At 37.1% G+C, this 25925-nt stretch overlaps 2 protein-coding genes across 7 annotated transcripts; both read right to left on the bottom strand.

Moving 5' to 3' along the window:
• Positions 1-4780: 4780 nt before the first annotated feature.
• Positions 4781-7820, bottom strand: LOC149051472 (adhesion G protein-coupled receptor D1-like). 2 transcript variants are annotated; one of them, XM_089185141.1, is made up of 7 exons: positions 7463-7820; positions 7266-7347; positions 7048-7114; positions 6533-6621; positions 6223-6343; positions 5878-5919; positions 4781-5753 (listed from the first exon to the last, which is right to left on the bottom strand). In XM_089185141.1, the coding sequence occupies exons 1-7, from the start codon at positions 7584-7586 to the stop codon at positions 5601-5603; spliced, it is 678 nt and encodes a 225-aa protein (XP_089041267.1). In that variant the 5' UTR covers positions 7587-7820; the 3' UTR covers positions 4781-5600. The 2 variants fall into 2 exon arrangements, with proteins under 2 accessions (XP_089041267.1, XP_089041273.1); XM_089185147.1 differs by lacking the exon at positions 7266-7347 and having other exon boundaries at positions 7463-7585.
• LOC149051471 (adhesion G protein-coupled receptor E3-like) lies at positions 7694-21936 on the bottom strand. 5 transcript variants are annotated; one of them, XM_089184460.1, is made up of 12 exons: positions 21613-21936; positions 15331-15366; positions 13301-13500; positions 13150-13209; positions 10516-10708; positions 9923-10030; positions 9658-9745; positions 9290-9380; positions 9150-9199; positions 8494-8620; positions 8286-8389; positions 7694-7820 (listed from the first exon to the last, which is right to left on the bottom strand). In XM_089184460.1, exons 1-12 carry the CDS (start codon positions 21623-21625, stop codon positions 7694-7696), a joined length of 1197 nt encoding a protein of 398 aa, XP_089040586.1. In that variant the 5' UTR covers positions 21626-21936. The 5 variants fall into 5 exon arrangements, with proteins under 5 accessions (XP_089040586.1, XP_089040580.1, XP_089040593.1 ...); XM_089184454.1 differs by lacking the exon at positions 21613-21936 and adding an exon at positions 17223-17691; XM_089184467.1 differs by lacking the exon at positions 15331-15366 and having other exon boundaries at positions 21613-21771.
• Positions 21937-25925: the final 3989 nt, after the last annotated feature.

Genomic DNA, 25925 nt, shown 5'->3' with positions numbered 1-25925 from the left:
TTATATAATTTTTAACATATCTTAAATGCTTGTTACTTTCTCGTCCGTTTTTTTCTTAACTGTCATATTCATATGTTAATTTTTGTAAGTAAGAAGGACTAAAAAAAAAAAAAACCTGGTGAGGTCGAACCCTTGTTCCTTTTTGTCACCAATTTTTTGTTGGAACTCAAAAAAACTTTTCATTAAATATGAATGATTGTACGCAGCTTTAACTAATCAGCTTCTACTGATCATCGTTTTATCGATCTAAATAGATGTAAATGATGTTTCAGCGTTAAAAAAGAATGGAAGTAGTCCACCAAGTTATTAATTTGCCTCAAAGTCAGAATAAAAACATGAGTCAGATGTTTTAGGCAGGTAGATGAAAAAACACATGTACCACTCCAATTATATCCAAACTCCGAGTTAAACTGTTGTTAAATTTTGCATCTGTTTAAACTTATTCGAATTCTGGTTGAACCAAGTTATAACGTTCGCTCGCCAGAAGAAAAAGTTACAAAAAAATTATTGAAAGCGGACGGTTTCATAAGCCGTTTATCGCGAAAGACAGGATAACAGCAAAAATATTTTGTCGCGTGATCCTAATTGATGCTGTTTGACACACCGCCATGACGCCTAAATTAAAAATTACAATGACTGCCACACGAATGTGCCATTCTGGCTTACTTTTTTCCAATTATTTTGCATCGAACAGAAAGTAGATAAACACCCGGCCCCGGTTGATCAAAGGATGAATAAATTTATCCACTGGATAAGCTTATCCGGTATATAAGAAGACTATCCATTGGATAGTTATCCAGCGGATAAAAAGTTGTTGCATAAAGCACGGATAGCGGAAGCGTTCAGGCAGTTGCCATGGTGATAACTGCGAAAATGTTGCAAGAACTGCATACCACTTTATGGTAGAACTGCTAACAGAAACTTATGAATTAAAGGGTTCATACATTTTGTACAAATTATATGCAGCAACGGTATATTGTATTGCTTCTCGTCCAAAACGATACCTGGATCTTAATTCAGAGTCAGTGTAAGACTCTAAGGGATCGAGCTGGCAGTGGAAAATTCTTCTCTTTCTACGACTTTGATTGTCGGGCAAGTTACACCGGAGAAGATGTAACTGTCGAGCGGCCATTTTATAATTTTTTTTCCGGTGGATAAAAATTTTTATTGTTTCTTTAGAGGGCACGGTAACGAATCTTGCAATCTGATTGGTTCTTTACCCGGTCAGTATTTTCCTATCTCTGCCCACGGGCCACGGTAACGCTTTCGTGACTCGTCGAGTACATCCCAACTTTCGTTGTCATTTTTTCATAAATATACCTCGTTTTCCAGCTGGGCAGTATTTTTAAGCAAACACGTCGGTCACTACCTCAAGCCGATAAATAACTTATGAATCCTCCCTTTTCTCTCTATCAAATCACTTTGGTTGACAGAAAAATATTGGTTTCAGAATGAATTTGTATAAACAATAGTGTCATTACGTTGGTTGACAAGCGGCCTAAAAACCGTCTGCAATTAATTTTAATCGTTCACAAAAAGTACCCAGAAAGTTGAAACGTGAGGTATTTGGTTACTGTTAAACTGAACGATGGAACTTTCATTCATTTAATATCTGAATTTTCTCGAGCAATTTGTTCATAGTAAAAAAAAGCGAGCGAAGTTTTAATTTAAGTTCTACAACAAATATACGCTCCTGGTGAGTCTTTCCAATTCCGTTCAATTTGGACATTTGTACCTTAAATTGCACAACAGAAATTGAAGGAATTGAGAAAAGGCTGCATTAAATTCCCTTGTGTCTCGTTGGAGTGTGCCGTTCGAATTTAGTTTTTGTGAAGGAAAGATCAGAGTTAAACACGCCATTACAGCAAACAAACGAGCAAACTCTCACAACTTCAAAATAAAAAATTGAATTTACTCACAATTACTTTCCTCGCCGTTTACTTAATGAACAGAGGTAAATCTTGGTACATGAATGAATGGTCGATGAGAGTAAATAATACTTTCCGTTAGATCATTAACTGATTTTTAAGAAAACATTGTCGTGACAGTCCTTGCCAAACTAGTTCTGTTGGTTTTCAAATGTTCCTACGATTTTTTTTTTCTTGCGCGCTCTCTAATTGACAGGTGTCAGATTGTGACAGATACTTGTAAAAATAATGTTTCAAAGTTTGTTTGGAAGCCTTTTAAATCACCTTTATCGTTACGGAAATGAAAATGTTTCGCTGAGGCATCTCTCATAAATTTGCATCACCTCTATTTTAACTACCATTTACTCACTCAAAAATTGTTCAGTTTATGGAAGATCTTGCCGTATTTACGGCCATAAGTCATTCGGGTTCTTTCGGAAAGAATTTCGTCAAGTTTAAAAACAATAAATATGTTATTTACCGGCTAAGGGTCGGTCCGTATGGTGAAAAACTGTGACCTCGGTCTTGAAAATGCTTTTCAAGACCTCGGTCTCAGTTTTTCACCATACGGACCTCCCAGCCGGCAAATAACATATATATACCACCTGCCTAACCATGTATAAATTTATCCGTTGGATAGCGAGTGGATAGCTTTATCCATACTTTGAACAACCGATATGACGTCATGGGTAAAATTTATCCGCTGGGTAGCGATTTATCTAGCGGATAAGAAGTTATCCATCCTTTGAACAACCGGGGCCTGAAAACTAATGCTAAAAATCCATTTATTTTGGAGATAATCTGGAAGCCTATAACATATATCTGTAGAGCTTGGAACGTTCTGTATTAGAATACCTAATAAACACAACATGAAATAAATTTTTAACAGATTTGCCCGCGTGTCGCGGGAAGTTCATAAGTCGAATATTTTGCAAATGATAGTCAAGCGCTAGGCTTTCGTTGCTTATGATAAACAAACAGAAAAATTAAAGGTAATACTTACCAAACGCACACCTTATAAAAAGGGTTTTTGCCATTTTGCAGGATTCAGTTTCACTCTTCATCAAGCCCCAGAAATGTATAAGTTGTCACGAGCAGCTGTCGGCAGACAAAAGTTACTGTATTTGGGAGCGGTAAATGAAAGGAAATTTCTTTAGTAGGAGTTAGCATAAATGCAAATGATAACACTCGGTCGACAGCTCATAACATGAGTCATCATTTTTTTTTTCACTTTTTTCAATAAATTGGCCAATAAACTGAAAGAAACTTGCACCAGGTGTAAAGCATTGGTTTTCTTTCTAAGATCGAGAATTTAACGGGACAAAAACACTTTTATTATTTTCAAAGTTTACGAAAATGCTGTATTACTCACCGGTGGCTGATGTGTGTGTCCCATCTGTTCGTACAAATAAAAGAAAATTACTTCTTAGTTTTCAACTCGCAGATGAAATACTGCCGTGTTAGTCGATGGGTCTAACCTCGTGTGTCATTAATTTTTCGCACACGTGGAAAACCCCGAGTCAAAGGATGCCTTCTTAAAGCGTGAGTTAAATACAATTTTAATAGGGTTGATCGTCAATTGGACAGAAAACCAACGGCGCCTCACGACTTATAGTCAAGCTCTCAGTTTGCAAAACAAATCCATCCCCCACCCTCCCCCCCTTATACGGTAAAAGCGCCATGAAGACCATCGCTTCTGAGTCCATCTCTTTGGATGCTAACCTTTTCCATTCAGGTCCAAGTTCCAGTCTATGCCCAGTCTTTGCCATGTGTGTCCTCTGAGGAGGAAAATCCCTTTTTCAAGTGCCTCTTCATCCCCATCTATAGTGCTCTCCCATAATATAATGACAAGATGATTCTCAAATAGTTCTTAGTCTCATCCGCAATTCATTGAGTCAGTCGCCACTTGAAGCGTTTATACCTATCACATTTGACTGGTGTAGAGGAATAATTCCGTGCATTTCAGAATCATTTCCTTTGTTTACTCTCTTCTGAAGAAGTAGCCTTATATGCTAATTTATAAACAGGTGTGACCTAATAATAGAATGTTGTCGATTGTTTTGTCGTGTTTACATTAGCTGAGCTTATGCAAGGCGTTCGTGCTTATCACGTTGCGGCATAAAAACTGAGCTGGAAAAAGACTGCTCAAATATCTCTTAATCTCTTTGCAGTGCTCGAGGCCCATGAAGGAAAAAGTAAAGCTTGAAGGATAAATTTTTGCAATTTGTGTTTCTAGCAAAGATAATACTTTAGTTGTAACATACGCTGTGACTGCGTCAATTCCTATGATGCACACTTCTCTATACCCCTTTGAAAGTAGGGGAAGAAATGTACGTATAATATCTTTATCCGATTTTATTTTTTTTAGTCACATGTCAAAACCATAATATTGTTCAAGAAGTGTTTACAAGAACAAGAAATGCACTAATTTGGGGAGATGCAGTAGCAGGTTTTAAGACAAATTACCTAACATATCTATTACTGCACTTTGTTCCTTTAAATTGTCTACTGTGTGCGATTTTTCTTCGATCGCTGTTAAATTAAGTTTTCTCCAATTTTGGTTATCATAGTTCCAGTTTTAAATATCAGAACTCATCGATACATTTACGATTCGAAATAGAAATACTTATCTAAGGAATGTGGAGAATAAATATCGAAAAATTCAAGTGATCCTTAATCCTTTAACTTCCATGAGTGACCAACACAGAATTTCTCCTTACAGTATTAATACAATATCGATCAGATAGGTTATGAGCATAAGGAAAAATTAGAGTTTGAGGATTTTCTAGTTGATCCAGTATCAATTTCTCAGAAGTAGCACCTGAGAATTGTTTGGCAGACAGTGAGGAGGATTAAAAATGAGATCTTAGTCATTGAAGGGTTAAAATATGTAATCTCTTAGAATTTCTTTCTTTTTTAACATAGTTATTTATGCATTAACTCAGCATCATCTATCTATTCATCTGTTTATTCATGAGTAATAACATTAGATGTTGGACGAGGCTGCTAATATTACAGTTACAAGATACTATTTGACAAGTATCCTCTCCGGTATGAAACGTAAAAGCATCATCTAGCAAACGTTAAAATGTAGCGCACAAGGATTGAAAGGAGGCAGTCAAATGCGTGTTGGAACTAAACACAGTGTTAATTAAAGAAGAATTTGTAATAACTCAGTTCATTCCATGAGTTCATTGAACTTCTAAAGTAGATCTAACCTTTAATGAAAGTCACTTAATAATAGACAAGCCAGACCAACCTGTAGTTACGATAATTTGATCCTTAGTGCGCGCAACTTAGCATGTAGCTAACAAAAATTCTTAAGCAAGTACATGTATGCGATGTTCTGGAAAAGTCGTTAAGATAAAAGATAGCACTTGCAGCTTGTAAATTGCTAAAACAATAAACAAGAGAACGATCTCACTTAATAGTAATAAAATAATGATAATAATAATGACAATTTATTGACAGTATTTCTATTCGCTAGCTCTACATCCGTCATACTAACTAAAAACTAACGACTTACATAATGCATAATGCACCTAATGTCAATTTACTTTTACTACGTGACATTTTAACAGCAGATTGAAACTCAGATCCATCGCCATTGACTAATCGCTATTTACTACACAATCGTTCAATGCAATAGAATGTTATTGGCGAACAGTTAAATCCATTGACTTAAGTAGAGTGTTAATTCGGTTTAATGTCACTGCGAGGCTGCAATTCAACTGCCCGTGCATCGCCGACGTCACTTAAATTGACCTGTGGGCTCTTCCTTGTGGAGTCCTCCTTATTTGAAGTGGTAAAAACCACGTTCATCTTTCTTTTCAATCGCTCTCTGATCTGCAGATAGACAAGCAACAAACGATACATTTCTTTCAAATTTCATTCAAATAGTTATTCATGCTTAAACATCTGTGCTATAATATGCACTTTCCTTATTATTGACTCAGTTTTCTTTTCTTACCTGACTGTTTCGTAAGCCGTGTAGAACGAAAATCAGGAAACCCTGTTGCAGAAACAATTTGAAGATCATTTTTTTACAATATTCCACCTAAGTAGGAAGCGGTGGAGCGTGCGTTGTTTGGGTATCTCAGTGTACAAGGCATATAATAATCGTCTTCAAAAATCAATATCTAATAAGTCTAATAAGACTGCTACGAATATATTTCGGGTCAAGTGAATAATTAACAGGTTTTTAAATTTTTTTTTTAATCATCTAATCATTGCAAAGGGTTCTCTCTTTGGTAAGAGCTGTGTAAATTGAACAATCTAGATTGATTGAGATTAAGAGTTTCAATCGGACACTCACCTGACTAGAGTTGAGTATTGTGAAAATGTAAGCGAAAGCCTTTTGCACAGGCGAAAGAAGACCAAATAGCCACGTGACACCCAGTAAAGGAATCATCAGTGCGCAAGCTTTGATACCAATTCTGAGATCGACAACAAATTGAAGAGACATGTAAAAGACTGAGATGATAATTTTTTTTTCGCAGTCTCATTAACAGGTATCGTAAAGGCAAACTGGTCAAGGAATGAGGGAGCCAGGCGATTGTCGCCATACAGTTTGACAAGGCAATTTGTTTTTATTATTTTGAATAATTTCATGTTGTGAATCCTACCGTATTTGCTGAATATGGTCGTCTTCACCAGTTGGCTGCACCAAATTGGTCATCTCCTTTATGACTCGTACGAGTATCAAGATGTTGAGCTAAAAAAAATTCCATTTAAATCACTGAATTAAGTTTCTGGATGTGGTACTCGAGAAGCCAAGACAGTCTTACTATAGAAGTTATTCGTTTAGTATAGGTCGGAAAAATAAAAATAATGATTCCATTACGGGGGATAGAAATCCCGACCCTTGCACCCGGATCCTCGACCACTGAGCTGATTCCGCGAATAAAACTTTCTTAACAGAATCAATTACGCTCAACGTAGCTAAAGTCAAATTTGATATCTCCTTCTAATCCTGTTCCCATCCTCTTTTTTAGTGTTGTGCAATGTGGTACTTTTTTGCCTAGAAAACACATCTTGGTATTCAACGCTGAGAAAGGTGAAACAACAAAACAACAAAAGTCTCTGGAGGTAACTAGTTTGGTAAACCAAGCACCTTGATATAAATTTATCATAAACTCACAACTTCGATTAACGTTACAAAGGAGACGAATATCCAGATCAGATTGTTAGTCGAAGACAGCCAACAACTAAGAGAATTGAAAAACAAGAATGAAAGTCATCAGAATGAATAAAAAAAATCCAAGGAAAAACGGAACAAGAAAATTAAAACGAACTTAACTTGATAGTGCGCGGGAGAGAGAAGAAAGGTAAAAAGTAACCTATTGATGTGTTTCTTACTATTTATCACTGATATAGCTTTGTATTCCTTCTTTCGCAGCAGCAATGCCAAGTGAAATAGCCATAATGATCATAGGGAGACCTAATCATCAATACAAAAAAATTAATTCAAAGCACTTGACTTGATGACAACACCAAATATGGGAGCATGGTGTAACTTCCAATATATGTTGTGGTAAAATTAATAATGGAAATACCCCATGAGATGACGTGATACATGTGCATCTTGGTGTTGATGTTGTAAACTTTCACAACGAACAGGTAGAGGTAGATTCCCTCGACCAACATCCAACAAAAGGCAGCTGTCAGAAAATACTGCATCAGAGCTGCTACTGCGATGCAAGCAGCCTGCAAAAGGAAATATGTTTTGTGTCTTTCTGTGCTATTTTCTAAAAATATTTAGAGCAGAAAGATTTGATTAATTAAATTCACAGACCGGAAAAGCCTCTCACCGTGTGTTCTGTGGCGTTTACTCCTGCGAGAAAAATTAGCTGTCCAACTCCGAGGGACACAGAAAGACTCAATCGAATTTGAGACAAAGGTTGACGGACGTCTCTGGTCAAATGAAAGATGACGAAAAAAGAAAGTAAAAACAAAAACCAAACATGGGTTAAAAAAAACAAACATAATCAAAACAAACATAATTCAAATAAAAAATTAAGAAAAAAAAGAAAAAAAAACAAAACAAGACAAACACCAAAAAAAATCAATCAAAAGCTTCAGAATCAAAAGGAAAATAAAAAGCCAAGTTGGTATAGAATAAGAAAACATTAAGGACTGAGGAAAGAGACCATGCATTGTTAATGCTCTTCTAATTGAACATGAAATCTGATGTAAATTGGTAATTTAATCGACTTACTTTAGCTCAGTTTCGGAGAAATTAAAAGGAACATTTTGGATAACTTAAAGTTACGTTAATTCCTGGTTTTTTTTTTCCTTTGTTGAGAAATTACAATCGATAGTAAGTAGAAGAGGACATGAGAATGTGTACATCATCGACTATTTAAGCACCATACTTACGTAAAGAAAAAGTACAAGGCTGATGTTATAAGCATCCCGATGATCGACAAGCTTAATCCTATGTAGGTAATTGTCTTCAACACAGTCTCGTCCTGTTTGGAAAGCTGCGTCACATAGCATAAAAAAGAAAATAGAGACACGCAAATTAGTTCAATTAATTTACATGTATCACCAGTGCTGGAAGAAGAACATACACATAACTGGTTACCTTTGTGCCATCGTTGTAATCAAATAATACAGCAAAATGAGTCAAATGATTGCAGCTACAAACTGTTTCTTCTGAATTGCTTCTCGACGTAACTACATGGCATCCTTCGTCTGAAAATCCGTCGGAGCTGCAAATAAGAAATAACCTCAGCTGGCAAGACGTAGTGTAGGAAATAGCCTTCCATGGTACCAAAAGAGCGAATTTCATCAAAACCCTTTTGATTTCATAATATCGATTACATTATTAGCAGTTCATTATTAGTTTTAGTAAGTCAAGGCGGAAACTATTTATAATACTTCCTTGTTAGGCATAGATTCAAACTTTGATTGGGTATATTCCAAATTTTTAGACAGAAGTTGTCGTAGATAGAAGGATTATAGCTTGCAAAAATTATTTTAATAGAGAAAATAATCTCATTAGGACAAATTATGAGGGAAAATTAATTATAAATTAAGGAAAAAAATAATGAAACATAACAATTCTAGCTAAGTGTCTCCCACGACAACCGGAAAATAAGAGGACATTCGCAAATACAGCAACAAGCAACTGGACTCCAAGAAAACTCACGGAAAATATTGGCGGGAACATGGAGGCAAACGGACGACCAAACGAACAAGAAAATTCTAAGAAAAGTAGATGATATTGCAATTTTTTACCTATCGCTGAAGCCTCTCCAAAACATACAATTCTTCACCCTTTCTTCTATCTGAAAATAAAATTATTGCGGTTAGATGAAATAAAAACAGCGCATTCCAAATAATCTTTCTTTACTTTCATCTGACTTAATCTTGCTTACCTTTATGTTTTTGAACTTTAAGACGACATTTTCCAGCAATTTTTTTGGTTTAGGTTCCATTGCTGCCATTATTATTCTGCTACCCAAATATCTGTGTACAAAATGATTTGAAAACGAACCAGAATGTGACACAAATATGGTGGTTTAAAAGAATGGTAGCGGTGGTGACGATACCAAACGATTTGCACATTTTAGCCGATGTTCTCTACGTAGGGAAGATAACGCCAGTCGACGGTATCCAGCAGATAAGTGTTAACAAAATGTTTCGTTCTATCTGCTGGATAGCGAATTATCCAGTGGATAGCGTTAATCACCCTTCGAACAACCAGGGCCAGGTGTTTTGAACACAAAGAAGACAGTATTGTTACCTTGTGCTTCCTGTTTCATTCCTGCTGGGTTGACTTTTCGGCAGTATGTCTTGCAGATTCTTATATACGCACCCGACGACCACTGATCCTGAAAAAGATAAATCTATGTATTTCCTTCAGGCTATAAAAGAAATAAACCCTATGAGTGTTGGTTTTGGAAGCAAAGCCTGCGAAAACTTGTGAGCTGTCCTTCATGAGAAATTACGTCAACGCTGTTTAAAAAAATATAAATTTTTTGAGACTGAAGACGACAGGTAATACAAACCGTTATCTGCAAAATTCGAAGAGGCAATATTAATGTTCGTTTGCCATTCGTGTACGTCGAAGTAAAAGTCACTTGTATTTTGGCGGTAAGCCTTTTGGACTTCCAGCACTGTCGGACAAAAAAATTGACTTCCTGCTTATGGATAAGACGATCAAAAATGTGACTAATTGAATTAAGAGACAGACAACATCCAACATCCAACATAAGCGTTTGTAAATGACTCGGGACCCACTCAGTTGTTCTGAGGCCAACTAGCGCTCACCCAAGGTTAAATTCTTATCCGAGTTTCTGATTCTTTCGTTCAAAGCTTTTTTGAGATAATTGTCTTCATTGTTTTTAAAGAGTCCAATAATCATCAAGATTATAGTCAATAGTCCAATAGAATTATGCTGAATTCTCTTTTATAGCTTTCACATCTGAAATCAGTTTTCACACTACTCCTCGGCTATCTAAACCCAGCTTAGAGCAATCCAGCCCAGATGTAAAAGTCATTATCCTATTTAGGAGATAAAGTGTCAGTCACTGAGACCGTGAATAAGCATCGACGAAGAAGATTATCACAAACCTGATTAAAAGGTGGTGTTTTAACTCACCCATTTTGTGGCTTACAATCTTTATTGGAAGGTGATGCTTGCCATAATTAAGAGCAAATTTCTCGAAGGCGACAGCCACATTAAAGATGGACTCTCTTCCTCTTTGAAACTCGTCTATGGTGAACTGGCCTTCATGAAATTTTGTCATGTTTTCAAGACTGACGATGAAGTTTTCAAACACGTTTACAGCCTCCTGAAATCACGTAAAACGTTTTATTCATGTGATTTTTAACAATATTATTGTAATCTATGCCAACAAAGTGTTTCTAATCACCTATAAATTTGTTTTGTTACAAATAGTTACTCCTTTGCCATGTATTTGATTAATTATACTTATAGATCATTAATGACGCCAAAATGTGTAAGAACAAAGAAACGGATCATTGATGTGCTCAATACTCCTAAAGTTTTATTTTATCCATCACCAAACAGATGCGCGGCAACTTGGAATCTGCTTTGTTTGATAAAAAGTAAAACATCAAAAAAGGAACGACTAAGGTGAGAGTTTTGATGTTAGAGAAGAATATTGATCCGGTCCTAGAACGATATAAGTATACAGAGTGTTGTTTGAAAGCTGTTTTTTCCTTGGCTCAGGTGGCCTTATCAGATTTCTTTCCCGTCATCTGTCTCTTCCTCTGTCATTACCTTTCTTCACATATAAAAGTACACAACACACATGTATATATGTAATTATATACTCGTTTTCAAAACGTTGCCATTTGAACATATGTATATTTATGATAAAGTTCGGATAATATGTTGATTTAGCCAAGCCTTAGAACGGAGCTCGCATTCGTGCGGAGCCCGCACGTCTCAAGGGCACAACGCCTTGACCCGGCCAGGACTAGAACCCGAGTCGTCCGACTCGGAGCCCAGTGCACTGACCACTGGACTACTGAACAAAGCCGTGGCGTTGGTGTGCCTGCGGTACAGTTGACCACCTATGTTAAAAGTAGCACCGTGTACGGTCGTACGGTCGTAAATCCAAATTTTTTGGGCTTGATGGGTTACTACTATTTTGTATAATTATGGGCTACGCTCTGCGAGCTCCGCTATAACGCGCGCTGTCATTGGTCGAAAGAGCGTGCTCTATGAGAGTATAGAGCATAGAGCTGAGCTAAAGCTGTCACACCATCTGCCAAATTGTACTACGTTCGACCTTTTCCGGGACTTCTTTTTCGCTTTTTTTCGATAATTGAAAGCGAAAATTTCGGAACAAGCGAGCCGGCAAGTAGCAACAAAAGAACCAGGCGCCGTAATTTACGTTATTAAAACGTGAGCAGATACGAAAATCCTCAAAGGAAAAACAAAATAGACATTCCGAGTTTTAAAGATTTTCACGCTCAGTTAGATTGCAAGCTCGCGTACGGTAATAAAATTCAAACACAGCTAAAACTCGTATAGTATATAAAGCTCAGTGTTCAAAAAGAAAACAAAACAAAACGGAAACGACGAAAAATATAACCAAACTGGCATAACTTAAAATTCGTACTTGTCATAACGGTGTCTGAGCGAATACGATCATGCTGAAGTCCATCGGGGCTCGCTCATCATGGCGATCTCCGTTCATCGCAGTAAAGCAAACCTCAAACTACATCGGCCGCCCTTCGAGTGAAAAATAAGAGCTTACTCTGATATCCTTTCCAATGCGCTGGGTGGAAAGTCACATCAGTCATTGCAGCCGAGTTTTGCGGCGCTGTCATCCCGAGCGATCTTCATGTTCCGGTGAATTCGGCTGTCGTTCATTCAAAAAATACTCGCCTTGAACAGTTTGTTTTCTACCTTGTCATGTGAAAAAACTCGCGTGTTTTCATGAGCCATAATTCGGCCGAAGTTCACTCAACATTTCACTGTAAGATTCTGTATTAGAGACTTAAAACTTCAGACAAAAATGTTAAATTCGACCTGCCGAACTATTTTAGTTTGTAAACTATTGCAGAATGTTGACACTTTTTGACAGCTTTAGTCTTGTGCCGCCAATCAGATTATTTGAACCATTCTAACAGGGACACTGATTGGCTTATAGTAGCGTGCTTTATGAGAGTATAGAGTATGCTGACGACACTGTTGTTCACTTTGGAAATAAAGTTTGTTTTGAAAATTGAAAGTAATGCTTAGGGAATTTAACGGATTCTTTATTATAAAATAAATAGAGAAACCTTGACTGTGCTCTGTTCTGTTATAAAGCACTTAGGAAGCGGCTAAAGCACTCATAAAGTGTGGAGAAACACTTGACTACGTCTCGTGTTTCTCCCTACACTTCTTTCGTGCTCTAGCCGCTTCCTGCGTGCTTTACAACAGAACAGAGCACAGTCAAGGCTTCTCTATTTGTTAAATGATACATACACCTTTTCTTTTTCCATTCAAAAAGCTTCTGATAAAAGAAATTAAAGGGAAGTTGTTCAAATGGAATTACAATAGCTGCCGTCAAAATAACTATAAACGTTTTGATCCCTTGATGTGAAATGTACATGCATCGTGCATCACATTTTTCGATCCAAAAAGGACAGGTGTATATATTTAATGTATATTTTCAATTGGCAACGTTGAAAAGGGGTGTATTTTTATACACACATATATCTATATCTGAATGTATTCTGCATTTTAATATATGTCATTGGTGGAGTTAGATACCTGCAAAGAAGTGTTTCTGTCGCTATCGAGTCTGCCAAGTTTGGAAACATATTCATTTGCCTAAAATAATGAAAACGTCAGTCACAGGTATGCACTAATTACCTTCTAAAACATAACAGGTACAAGGACCGCATATGATCATAACACTCACCAACTTCTGAACTGAATTTGAAGGCGACGGCGATGGAGATGGCAACGGCAACGGAAACGGAAACAGCGATGGCGATGGTGAGGGTGAGGGCAACGTCAATAGAGACAGTGATGACAATGGCAATGGTATCGGCGAGGGCAACGGTGCTGCTATTGATGGCGACAGCGACGTATGTGCCATCGCTGATGCTGATGGCCATGCTGTCACAGTTGGCAATAAGGGCAAAGTATTCAGAAAAGAAAAAAAGAAAGGAGTTCCCTGAAACTGATTTATGTATTCCTCCTTGTACCAATGTTTTGTTACTGAACGTATTTGATCCCCAATTGATTTGATGACAAAGTTTCCACATTCCCTTTTAGTGATATTCAGAAACAGGAAAATCCCGTTGGCATTGCGAAGTATGACAGATTTCTAGAGGAAATCTTACTAGCCTCGCTCACATGAAAACCATGCGGGATAGCCCGATTGATCCGCCATAATCGCATTTACAACAAATCTTTTCATTTCTTTCATTGAGCCGGTTCTGAAACCTTTATTATGATTTTTACCAGATGTGCAATTAGTCCCAGTTTGTTTTTTTTGATGCTCGATATCAAAATGGTAGGGATAGATAAATTGAGTGGTACTATGGTCTATAACTAACGCACCAGCAAAACATTTGAGAGGAGTTTAGTTTCCTGAAGACTCCACCGAACTCTTTTATCTTCACCCCATTTATTTGCGTGATCCGTGTGAAAGCCAAACTCATTTGGATAGCTAGCCGACTAAGGCTAGGAGGGGGAGTGGTTCCTCCATGTTCTTTATATTCGATTGTCGTATACATTTACACGTTTGCAACATAGAAGGGAAATAGAGGCATGGGAACCTAAGATCAACGTGCTCATGACTGTGTAGTCCATCATGGTATTTCTATCACGCTAAGGGCCAAGACACGTTTTTTAGTCTATTTTCACTTAGGAGGCGCAAACAAACCGATGTACCACTCCAATAGTCTGCGATTTCGAATCTCGCTATTAATAAAGTTCCATTCCTCTTCAGTTTCAATAGAAATTAGGTCACCTCTACATCCTTCACAAAGACCTCTGTTAAACCCCCATTTTAATCCAGAACCCATAAACGTGTGACAAGAATCTCTACAACAATCTTTAAAACAGTGAAACAATTCGTCAGAAATAATCCTTTGGAGATTTATCGAAGGTAAATAAACTTTCTCTCAGAAGCGCGTCCCCTCTCCTCTACTTATGAGGGTAAAGCTGAAATAAGTCCATTATCACGATGTTCTTTGACCCCGTTGCAGCAATATTTCATTCATCACTACGAGAAACTCCATAATTTTAAGTCCTGATCGACATGAAAGAAACTGGCATAGATAGATCAAGAATAATGGCCAATTTAAAACTAAAATAAAGTAATTGGTTCCACGCAATGAGGGAATAAAGGCAAAAGGTTGTATCATCTTATTACAGTCTGATAGCACTTTTCTTACGCTCAAGGGCTTTGAGGACTCTCTTAGTTTACCTAAGTGCGTTGTCATCTTATTTTTGCGAGTTTCACAAATAGAGGCGTGCAGCTGAGCCCTTTGGGTCACTTGTAGGCCCAGGTTACTGCCATTCGAAGACGTCTTGACTATTATTGCCACATCTCCGACGTCAGTTGGCTATTTTTCTTTGCATTTGTTAATAGTCAATGGTTTACCACTCACCCAAGTCCAATTGCCGGCTTCTTTTTTCAAACTAATGTTCCACTTATCATATAGCGATTTGTGATTTTGAATCAGGTCATTTAAAAAGTTCCATTCTTTTACGGTTTCAATGGAAATTAGGTCAGCCCCCCGCTTTTGACATAATTTCTGTTATCGTTCCAATTTATTCCTTGGTGTTGAAACATGTAACAGGAATCTTTAAAACATGAAATCTAGCATTCTGGGGAAAAAATAATAAAAAATAAAAGGAGAATAACTAAAAAAAAGGAATCCAAAAGTGTTGGACTTAACCTTTGTTCGAGGCTTAAATCATCATTTATTTTCTCACCTCTTCCATGTACTTCCTTCACCGAAGTTAGTAGTACTGTCGAGGAAAATTAAAAAATCTGAGTTTTTATTTTGTTTGTTTGTTTTTGTTTGTAACATGTGTTAACACCAATGTCACTTTTGAGTTCACTTGCGTATGCAGACTTACTGTAATGGCACCCAAACTATGAAATCACTTGACTTTATAATTATAATTCTTTCAGAAGCAAGGCCTTATTCCCCCTTATCCCCCCCCTCCCACCCTAAAAAAAGGCAACCTTTTGTAAAAACGTCCTCCTTAATCCTCAAATTTCCAAGTAAGCTAAAATAATACGAATTAAACTTAGAAATTCTCCAAGAGCCTTAGCAAAGTTCGCTAAACACATACGCCAAGAAAACCTTATCTTTGCCGCGAACTTCGCGTTGAGGAATCTGTCTCAAAAGATAGTTGACTCGTAACATTAATATTCACGTGCAGCCGAACTCTTCAATAGCACGTGCACCTACGTAACTCCCTTCAAAAGTAAGCTATTCGCAAATGACACAAAAGACAGGACACCTTTTCGCGAAATTTCAATATTTTTTAATTCCGAATCCACCACACTTTCAAGGGTCCATTCATGTAGTAGTTCCTTTTCGGGAATGTACGCCATAACGACCATCCCTCTGTGTTTAAAGTAAGAACGCAAATATTTTCCGGTCAAAATGCCTGCCACCTGGCAGAACATGATCCACGCTTTGATTTTTTGGCCTTTGTAAACTTCGGAAGACTAGACTTCAAACTTCTCGCCACGCTAACGAGCTATATGCGAGCTCTCCAAAAGAAACGCAGGTTACAAGTCACATTTGTGTTGCTGACTAACATAACTTCAACATGTCCTCTGTGGTAAGCGCTGAGAAGAATTATCAGGAGGTTGGGATACTTCTCGAAAGTTATGCAATTCCTCGATAGCCTCTTGCAATCTACCTTTCTCCCAATCCAACCTTCTCTTGTGTTTAAGCAAGTCTATGTCAACACAGAAAAAGTCAAATATTTTCAGACGTTACTGTTTAGTTTTCGAAAATTTATCGACACTCTCCCGAGTGATATTTACATTTGCATAACACTGAATTTTAAGGGCTACCTCGATTAATTAAAAAAATATATTCTAAAACTTGATTTAAGATGTGGAAATATACATTTCGATGTTTTAAGCTCAATTTTGAATTCATTGCGATCAGAGGAGCAATTTTCCTCTCCTTGCTAAAAGGTAGCTACAAGTTTTTCAAACATGGTTTGCTCTTCCGTTAGATAACCGATAGTAATTAACACAATGATGTCATAGAGACTAATTGTTTGGCACTAAGCTTTTTGGTATCGAACCACAAATAGAACTCATTGGTTTAGGTTAGGTCAAGCCTAGAAATTATCTTAAGAACGGAGAGGGAAGTGGATAAAACCTCCATCACCAGAAGTTATTGATTCGGCCCGGCTAGAACGACGAGACTTGCATCCGTCAAACCTAATGCCAACTTCAGTCAACACAAATTCATACATTCGGCCGGTGAATTAAAAACCATCGATTATTCTGAGAGGCCACTTTATCGGTGAAAGACAAGAGCACTATCGCAGCTTATAGGCGACTGTGTTCAAATGATCCTCGACATTATTGCTAGAAATAATACTGTTGCGAAAACCGTCAAAACCCAACAACTATGGTTTAAAATGGTCGTTGCAGGTTTCAAAATGTTATATTTTCTCATTCTAGCATATTGTTTTCATATTATTCAAGTCTACATTTTAGTGAGGTTAAGAAACGCAAATCTAGTCGTACAAAATAACCTGATTATTTTTCTAAAATTATTTTCATGGTTTTGGAAAACCACTTTTCTACAGCATTCTGATATTAGATATATAATACAGCTGGTACTCACTTAGCGTGCAACTTATAAAAAGCGCGTTGAACATTTTCCTGGCTTTGATTCCACCTGTCATCCGAATTCATCAAGACAAACTATGGATATGTTGCTGTCAATTGTTGTCATGAGATTGATGAAAGTTTCTCTCGGAGGCTGCGCATGTGCAGCATATCTTTCAAACTCTCTCGAACTCACTTGCACCATGTAGACAGTTTTGCATATCATAAGCTTTGATCGCTTTGCGTCACTAAAATTTTTTTCTTTTTGTGTACCTTAGTAAACCGTGGACTATTTGCTCCGGACGCGGAGGATCATTTTGTTGGATAGAAATAAGAACTTCATGATCAATTTTATGGAAGTGAACATTGATTTGGTTGTCGTCGGTTCATTTATCAAAGCACATGTGCAGTGTTTTTTCACGCGTTTTGAACTCCATATTCGAATTTCTTTTGATGCATGCACAATGTCGTAACTCTTAGTAGGACGCTGTCTTCTCGACGTGACGAGTCATAACTTGGTTCTTCTTAAATTGAACGACTAATTAAAATAAAGGCTCCAGACAATAGATGATAAGTATTGTTTGGCTTCGTAAAAACGAGAATTGATAAACCCATGAACAAAGCTAATATCAAAATGTTTTAATGACTGGCACTTTCTAATTTATTAGCAAAATAAAACTTCAATCATTAAAAACTGGTTAAGCAGCCTCCGAATCGAAACAATAGCTGTTTAAATAATGTCTTTTGTCTTTTGCTGAAAATTGTGCGACATTTTCTAGAACAATCTAATTTCCTGTTATGCGTGATAAATTTTTTTTGCAGGTGTTATTACGTAATTGTATGCTAATCTTCCGCTCATTAATCTTCCCTTATGGCTCGTTTTAACACGTTATTGCTATTTCTGCTTTTGTTAAATAATTCAGTAGTTTCTAGTTCGTTGTATTATCATTTTAGTTTTAGCAGGTATAACATATCCAATATTTTCCGAGCGCCTGGTCATTAATTTCTGCATCTGCCTAACCTAATACCTGTTAAGTTGACAGATAGAGAAGCCTAGAGAGTGCTCTGTTCTGTTACAAAGCACGCAGGAAGCGCCGAGAGCGTGAAAATATTTCCCTACGTTTTGAGAAGAGAACTTCTAGAGGGACTCAATGGGGTGATGACTTTTACAGCTAACGGTTAAAATTTTGGCCAATTTACAGTTACGGTTAATATCTTACCATGGTTCATACCAGAATTATTATTATTTTTTAGATGGTTAAAATTTGTCAATTTTTACGCCTAACGGCTAACTTTTTAAGCTGTTTACGGCTAAAGGTTAACCCCATTGAGACCCTCCTTCTAGGATTGCTTCCAAATTGCTCGACTTCCGTCGCTAGACTAAAAACGTCTAATTTTCCGGCTGCCATCTGACGCATAAATGAGTAGCGATAGTGTACGCGATTCTATTTTGACATCTAGTCACAACAGCGTGGAAGGATAGCCACTAAGCCACTGTATTCCTTTGATCCTAAATGTGGCTGCTTAGAGCTGTTATACAGACCACCGCAGGGGAAACATCACGAATAACGATGACTTTCAATTGTTTTTCAATCATTTGGCATTGTATAAAAACTGAAAAACGTTGTGACACGAGCTAAAAGAAGAATCGCCATCATTCTCTCTGATGATTGCCACCTGAAAAGTGTTTTTTCCAAGCTTCGTTTGCCTGAGTGTTCCAGGAAATTCCAAAATCGATGTAAATTTTTCACAAAATAGAAAGTCAAGTCTGTAAATCTCATTGCTACATTATACCTGACAGACATAAGAGAGGTGGTACTTACCCAGTGCACAGCTTCTTAAAAAGGTTTTGCAATTTTTTTTTTGGATTCGGTTTCACCTACCATCCAGCTTGTCAAGCCCATTATGTACACAGATAGTTATAAGTAGCTGTCGTTACATTACGTTACATTGTATTTGGGCACAGCGCATGAAAGGCTCGTTCTTTAAGTATCTCAACCTCTCTATATTTAAATGTAAATCATAATACTCGGTAGAACGTTCGGGACGTGAGTCAGCTTTTTTTCCCCTTAGTAAGACCAATAGACTGAAAGTAGCTTGCAGCAGGTGTGGAGCATTGTTTTTCTTGTTAAAAATGAGAAATTCACGACATAAACGGACTTTTATTAAGGTTAACGTTATATAAATTTGTAGTCCAATATTATCAAGAAGTTATAAATTCCGCTTAAAGATAGTTGTCTTCGACAAATTTCTGCAATCGACTTATCGCCGTTAAGTAAACGATCACACTACAATCGACTGCTATTTCTGGCTGGTTGAGTTCACTTTCTCAAGTTGATCATGCCGATCATAGGTTCTATTTCGTTTCAAATTCATTACAATACTGTACTGCCATTCAACTGCCGATACATCCCTGACACCTTTTCGATTGATCTTGTTTTACTTTGCGGGAGTTCTTCAATGTTTTTCTTTCTTTTGAGTCGACAGTACCCGGCTTTAATCCGCAGAAAGACAAGCGGCAGAATATTAGTATTCAAATATCTTATTCGTGCCTTAAAAATTCATTCCAAACACTTTTTATATTTGTAGTTCAATGTTTTTCCTACCCGACGGTGTTGGGAAAAAATCAGCAAACCCTATAGCAGAAACAGGATCCTAAGTTGATATTTAATTTTTTTAATACACTATCCACGTGAAAGGCTGCACGAGACTTTAAAGAACTTACTTGATTTCTCTAATTAGATTACAGTTAATACGAATAGAAGAAAAATTATAGGTCTTATAAATCAAGGAGAAATTTTTTACCTCTTTTTGTTTTTCGAATTCTTCTTCAAAAAATGACATGTGACCGTTGTAAAGGTTTCTTAATTTTGTTAGAAAGCGAATAAAAGATCTAGATTGATTCAATGACCTTTATTAATGTTTTGGCAATGTATCACTATAGGAAAGAGAAGAGTTTCTGTCTGTTGAACGTTTCTTGTCTTGATCACGTAGGCTACCAGGAAAACCTAAACTCAAATAACAATTTGCAACTAACATTAATTCGTTCCATTAACCTACTTTGGCATTCAAGAAACGATAAACTCTATAGCGAGGTTGGTAATATATAGATTTAGCCAAACCTAAGAGCGGAGCTCGCATTTTTTTTACCGCACGTCTCAAGGGCACAACGCCTTGCCCCGGTCAGGACTAGAACGCGGGTCCTCCGACTCGGAGCCCAGTGCACTGACCACTCAACCCTCCGTTCTCAACCCTCTCAACCCAAATAATAACTCTTGCATGCTAAGCATGCCTATGTCATCTTCTTGGTAAGCAGAATATCAATTAATTCCAAGTCATTATTGACTATTTTTCAAACTAGAAAAAGTATCTACGACCCCTGGTGACATATGAGAACTAAGGTAACCCTTAGTAACCTCGTTACACAGTAATGGTTGCTAGGTCCATCGAAATGCCCGCCATATCCGAATTAGACACAGGATGGTCAGTTTATTATGTTCACTAAACATTTTGCATTGCATTGAAATAAGCCTCCACAACTTTACAGTTCAAACGATTGGACATTAAAATAGAATACAATAAACATAAAATTGATTCCCCAATGCAAAAAACAAATAAGTGTGCAAGTCTTTTATATTTGTTTCAGAATCTAAGAAAATTAATTACCTTGGTTTGCTTTCCTTGTCAATTAGTTTTCATCAATCACTTTGATAAAGTACTTTTACTGTAGTACAACAACTTAACCCTTTAACTCCTAAGATCTATTAGTAATTCTCTTTACTGTCTGCCATACAGTTCTTATAATATTAGTTTGGAGAATTTGGTATTGGATCAACTTATAATCCTCTAATTGATATTATTCTTTTTTCTCATCACTTGTCTGCTCGATATTATTTTGATATTGTATGGAGAAATTCTGTCTTGGTCACTCATGGGAGTTAAAGGGTTAACATCAATATCCATATTCTCTAGACTCTTCACTATAAATTTCCATTGGTACTGATGAGGAGAATTCATGTTGTGATCAGAGCATCTTGAGTTAGGAATCTTTTTGTTATTCTCATGTTCTTAATGAATGATTCAGCAATATTACTGGAGGGAGAACTTACATGCTGACTACCTTTGGGGCTGATAGGGTTAATTAAGCAGAGAGAACCAAATTAGTTTATTGTTTCACATGTAAGCCATGCTGTGTTCCCTATTTACCAGGACATGTGTACAAAACATGGTCCAAAATGAACACAAATATCACTTATTTCAAAGCCAAGAGTACGATTCCACATTAGAGTAATATTCGAATTAAGTACTGGCAATTGTAAAGTTCTGAGAACTGTATTTACTAATTAAAAAACAAACTCACAGTCTGATTAAATTGGTATTCATAAACAAAGTAATAGCTAGCTCACCTAATTGTAACATAAAGAAAACCCAGCAAGGACCCAACCAGTCTGTTGCAAGTTGTCAGACGGGCCAAAAATGGGTAGAACAGCATCCCGTATACAAGAACAGTGACAATATTCTGAAAAACTAATTAAAACAGAGTAATTAATTTTTTGTTCTGCTAGCTCATGTTGTGTGCTGGACTGCTGTGCAGCTAAAGGGGGTACGTTTCTAAAGAAACAGTGGTGCTGCTTCAGTGGGAGAGTATAACAGGGTAATTTAGTATTATTGACTGAGTTGATAATGTAAATGGAATATAGTGATGAGAAAACAGGAATAAATTAGTTAAATGAAAAGCATTCGTTGATACCATGGGGCCTAAGAGGGCCTATTTGAAAGATAACTTTTGTTCTGGAGTTTTGCAGCCCTCTGAACAGCCTAGAAGTAGAGAAAGGCAACAAAGTACCATATGTTTCCCAGAATTATCAGGAAGATTAAAGTATCTAAGGACCCGTTTGGATGTGTCCTTGTCATTTCTTTTTACATCATGAAGGTGTTATGGCTGTGTTGGTAGTTGAGGGTTCAAGCCCCAGACCACAGCAACACTCAGGGTCTTAAAATAATTGAGGAGAATGTGCTGCCTTTGATACTACATCTGCAAATGGTTAGACGATCTAGTCTTCTTGGCTAAGGATGATAAACCATAGGCCCCATACTCTCCTACATCTTCTCTGTACTGGTTATAAGCAGGGTACATTAACCCTTTAACTCCCAGAAATGATTAACAGGTAACTTCTCCCTATAATATCCTTACATTATCAAACAAACAGTTGATGAGAATACCCAGACTTCTCAGGTAGAAGATGTTTTCTTGATCTAACAGAAAAGTTCTCATAACTGATGAATATGTAAATGTGCAGCATCTAGAGGGGAGAATGAAATAATGATAAGATCTTGAGAGTTAAAGAGTAAAAGAATGCACAGACTTCAACAAAGAAAAACGAATGTGGCTCCCAGTGTGGTCATCTGGCCTTGTTATCATTTATAGAGGCCCACATTTAAACCTGCTTTCAAAAGCTGAACTGAGCCAGCCTGTCTAAATATTCCAAATAAATAAATAAATAACTTAATATCAAGTTCACAAGTGGAAGCTGGGTGCCCAAGGGGCCCAGAAGCTGCAACTACAGTCACAGCCCAAGGTGCTAGAACACCCAACTGGCCTACCCAACCCGCAATCCAGCTGCAAGCCTCTTGCGCTAAACCCCCTCTGAGCACCCATCACACTAGAGCCAGATGGCTCAGTGGAGGAAAACATAAATAAATGAATGAATGAATAATACAAATAAATAGAAATAGACCCTGCAAAAGAAACCCTGCAATTAGGGTCGAGGGGAGGAAACACCAAGAACTGCTATCCTCAAGGACAAGAATCCCACACTATAGAGCAGCAAACACAACATGGGCACATCGTGGAACAACACATGCACTGATAAGGTATACTGCTGGATGAGGATGGCCCCAGGGCTCGAACAACCCCAGTAGTACTGCTGTAAATTATGCTGAATGCAGAAAATGCTGCACGGATGCTAACAACTGGCTAAGATTCAAACCAAATGCCTGAAATTGCTACTGACCATACATGTATTTGCTCTTAGTCATATAAATTGTATGTTACATTCCATATAACTATATTAAAATTTGTTCATAAACTAATACTGGTGACTGAGTTAAGCTGTAGCCACTATAGTCTTTAAAATAATTTTAACAGTGAGAGAAAAACAAAACAAAACAAACAAACACTTAATTTTTTTCAAAATCAGGTTGCCATGGTATGACCACTTACCCTGCACCCATCCAGCTGGGTCAGGCATCTGAAAAATTCCATTTTTTGGTTGTAAAAACAACATTTCAATCTAATTTGAACCTTTCTGTTTGTAAATCCTTGCTTTGATTTATGAAAATTTTCCAAATCATGAAAATGTGTTAGTTCCCACTCTAGTAACTCTATTAAAAAAATAACCCCATTTTAGCTAAGTGAGTCACGAAAATGCCACCCAAACCAGCAGCACATCCCCTTGCCTTTATTACAAGTAGCAACTTTTTTGAAAAAAAGTACATGTAGCTGGGTGTCACTTAGACTTACATGTAGGTACAACCACTTAAAAATACACAATGATCAGACTATATGTTGCTGACCTTCAATATAAGCCTTGACCTTTTTGCTCTATTAATCAATTTCTGTACTCACATCAGCAAACCAGGATATCCATTGAAGTTTTGAAGTTCAGACTTGACCCTTTGCTTGACAAAGGCCAGTATAAGAACAATGACAAGCTTAAAAATGATAATAATACATGTAATAATAATGATCAATTGTGCAAGTATGAAATTACAAGTGAAGTTTTAGCAAAACATCATCACCTTTCTAACTTTCTGATATAAAACAGGGAGGACGGGGGCACTTATTCCAGAGGGGTTGCTTTTTGGAAGAAGGGCACTAAATCAAATTATTATGATATGTAAACAATTTTGTCATCATTTTCTGATGAAGGTTACTTCAGTATTTCATTTACAGAAGGAAGAAGACAGCCAAGATCAAACAGACTCTCTTTGATAATTGTGAGGCACCTAAATTGATAATTTTGAGAATGAAAATCTGTAAAAAAAGATCCACATACAATTTCAGAGGAAATAACTACACGAGGCTTACTGTAATTTAAGACACGGAACAGAACGAAAATGAAGATTTGTAATTTTAGAAAGAGAAATTTTCAATTTGCAAAACAAGAATCCGTGTGGAAATCCACTGTACAGAAGGATGAGAGGCTCCATTAGAAACCTCTAAGCCGTCGAAAAAATTATCCACAACCGCAAAACCGCAAAAAAATTTCGATCAAAATCGAAAACCTCATGCAAAACCGTCAAAATCTATAAGTGTTCACATCCCAGTTCTCAAAACCCTGATCGATCCGATACAGTGTTGACAAAAAGAACATACAGAGGTTTCGCGGCTATTCGAGATCAGCGGCCGCTTGGATCGAAGAGAAACCGGAATCCAATTGGAAAATCCGAAAACCACTTTGGAAACCAAATCCGAAACCCATAAGACAAGTACTTATGACGAAACCGAAAAACATATGTTAAAGAACGGAAAATCCGCAAGCCGTAATGAACACACAATCTGAAAAACCAAAATTCCATGGCACAAAAACCGATCCTAAAAAAATATCGAAAATCCCAATGCCCCCCTTATGGATAAATCGGTCAGTTCAGCCCAGAACTCATACAAATGATAACACAACAACCATTATTATTACTGAAACCTCAACGAAAACTCTTTTTATCGTTATTATTTTCCAATCAGAAACATGCTGCAAAACAACTCTAGTCACGCGATATTTTTCAGGGAAGATGTCATGTCACGCAATCGAATCATTCGTTCATTCGTCGACTACGAACATCGATGCTGCAGCCTCACGGATTTTTTTTTTTTTTTTTTGTAATTATAGATCTACATTTTATGGCTAAATGGCGCAGTCCTTCCTTTAAATACAGAAGAGGATTTGATTAGCTAAGAACCGCACGGAGATGTTCATATTTTCAGTTCGTTTTGTTTCGTTTATCAAATCACAGTAAGCCCTAAAACTTCCGGAGATATGGTCGATTCTAGTTTTACAATAGAGACTAAATACATTTTATGAAATCAGATATTTGAAAGACAGACGCAAAGAAGAGTGTTACAAACGTTAACTCTTTGACTCGGTTGTATCCAATACTGCGCATAAACTCCATCATCTGCTACCACTCAAGCAAACACAATTTAGAAACCAGCGTAATTTTAAGTTTGGGAAAACGTGCACGACCTCACTTATTCCATTCAAGTCCAATCGGTAGAACTATTATGCGTAGTTTCTTTTTCTATAGGGTCATTGTATATTATATGAAATTGTTTTTGAATTATTATAACAGCGTATAAAACTTCAAATAACGTTTTGCAAATTTCATGCTGCGAATTTGAACATTTTTCAATAAACAAACGATATACCTCGAGGAGACGACAGCGCAACGAAAGAACCAAATCGCAGAACGAGCCGGCGCGAATCTAAGGCGCAGTCATTCATGAAAATATCGACATCCACAACAGAGTACGTACCCCTGAGAAGTGTTCTCCGCGGATCTATCTGCCATTTTCAAAGCAATCTACTGGGGCAACTGCACGTGGTTCAACCTCTCTCGTCTGACAGCTCCTTTTATTTGCTTCCGTGAATTTGAATTAGATTATGGTTATCTTATGACCTATTGTTTTTCTCGGAAAATTAACGGAAGAGAAATAGCAGGA

The sequence above is a fragment of the Pocillopora damicornis genome, chromosome 1, assembly GCF_964200805.1.
Source record: "Pocillopora damicornis chromosome 1, jaPocDami1.2, whole genome shotgun sequence".
Lineage (NCBI taxonomy): Eukaryota > Metazoa > Cnidaria > Anthozoa > Scleractinia > Pocilloporidae > Pocillopora > Pocillopora damicornis.
Note: the sequence above shows the minus strand (reverse complement) of the source record. Positions and strands in the feature narration are given on the sequence as shown.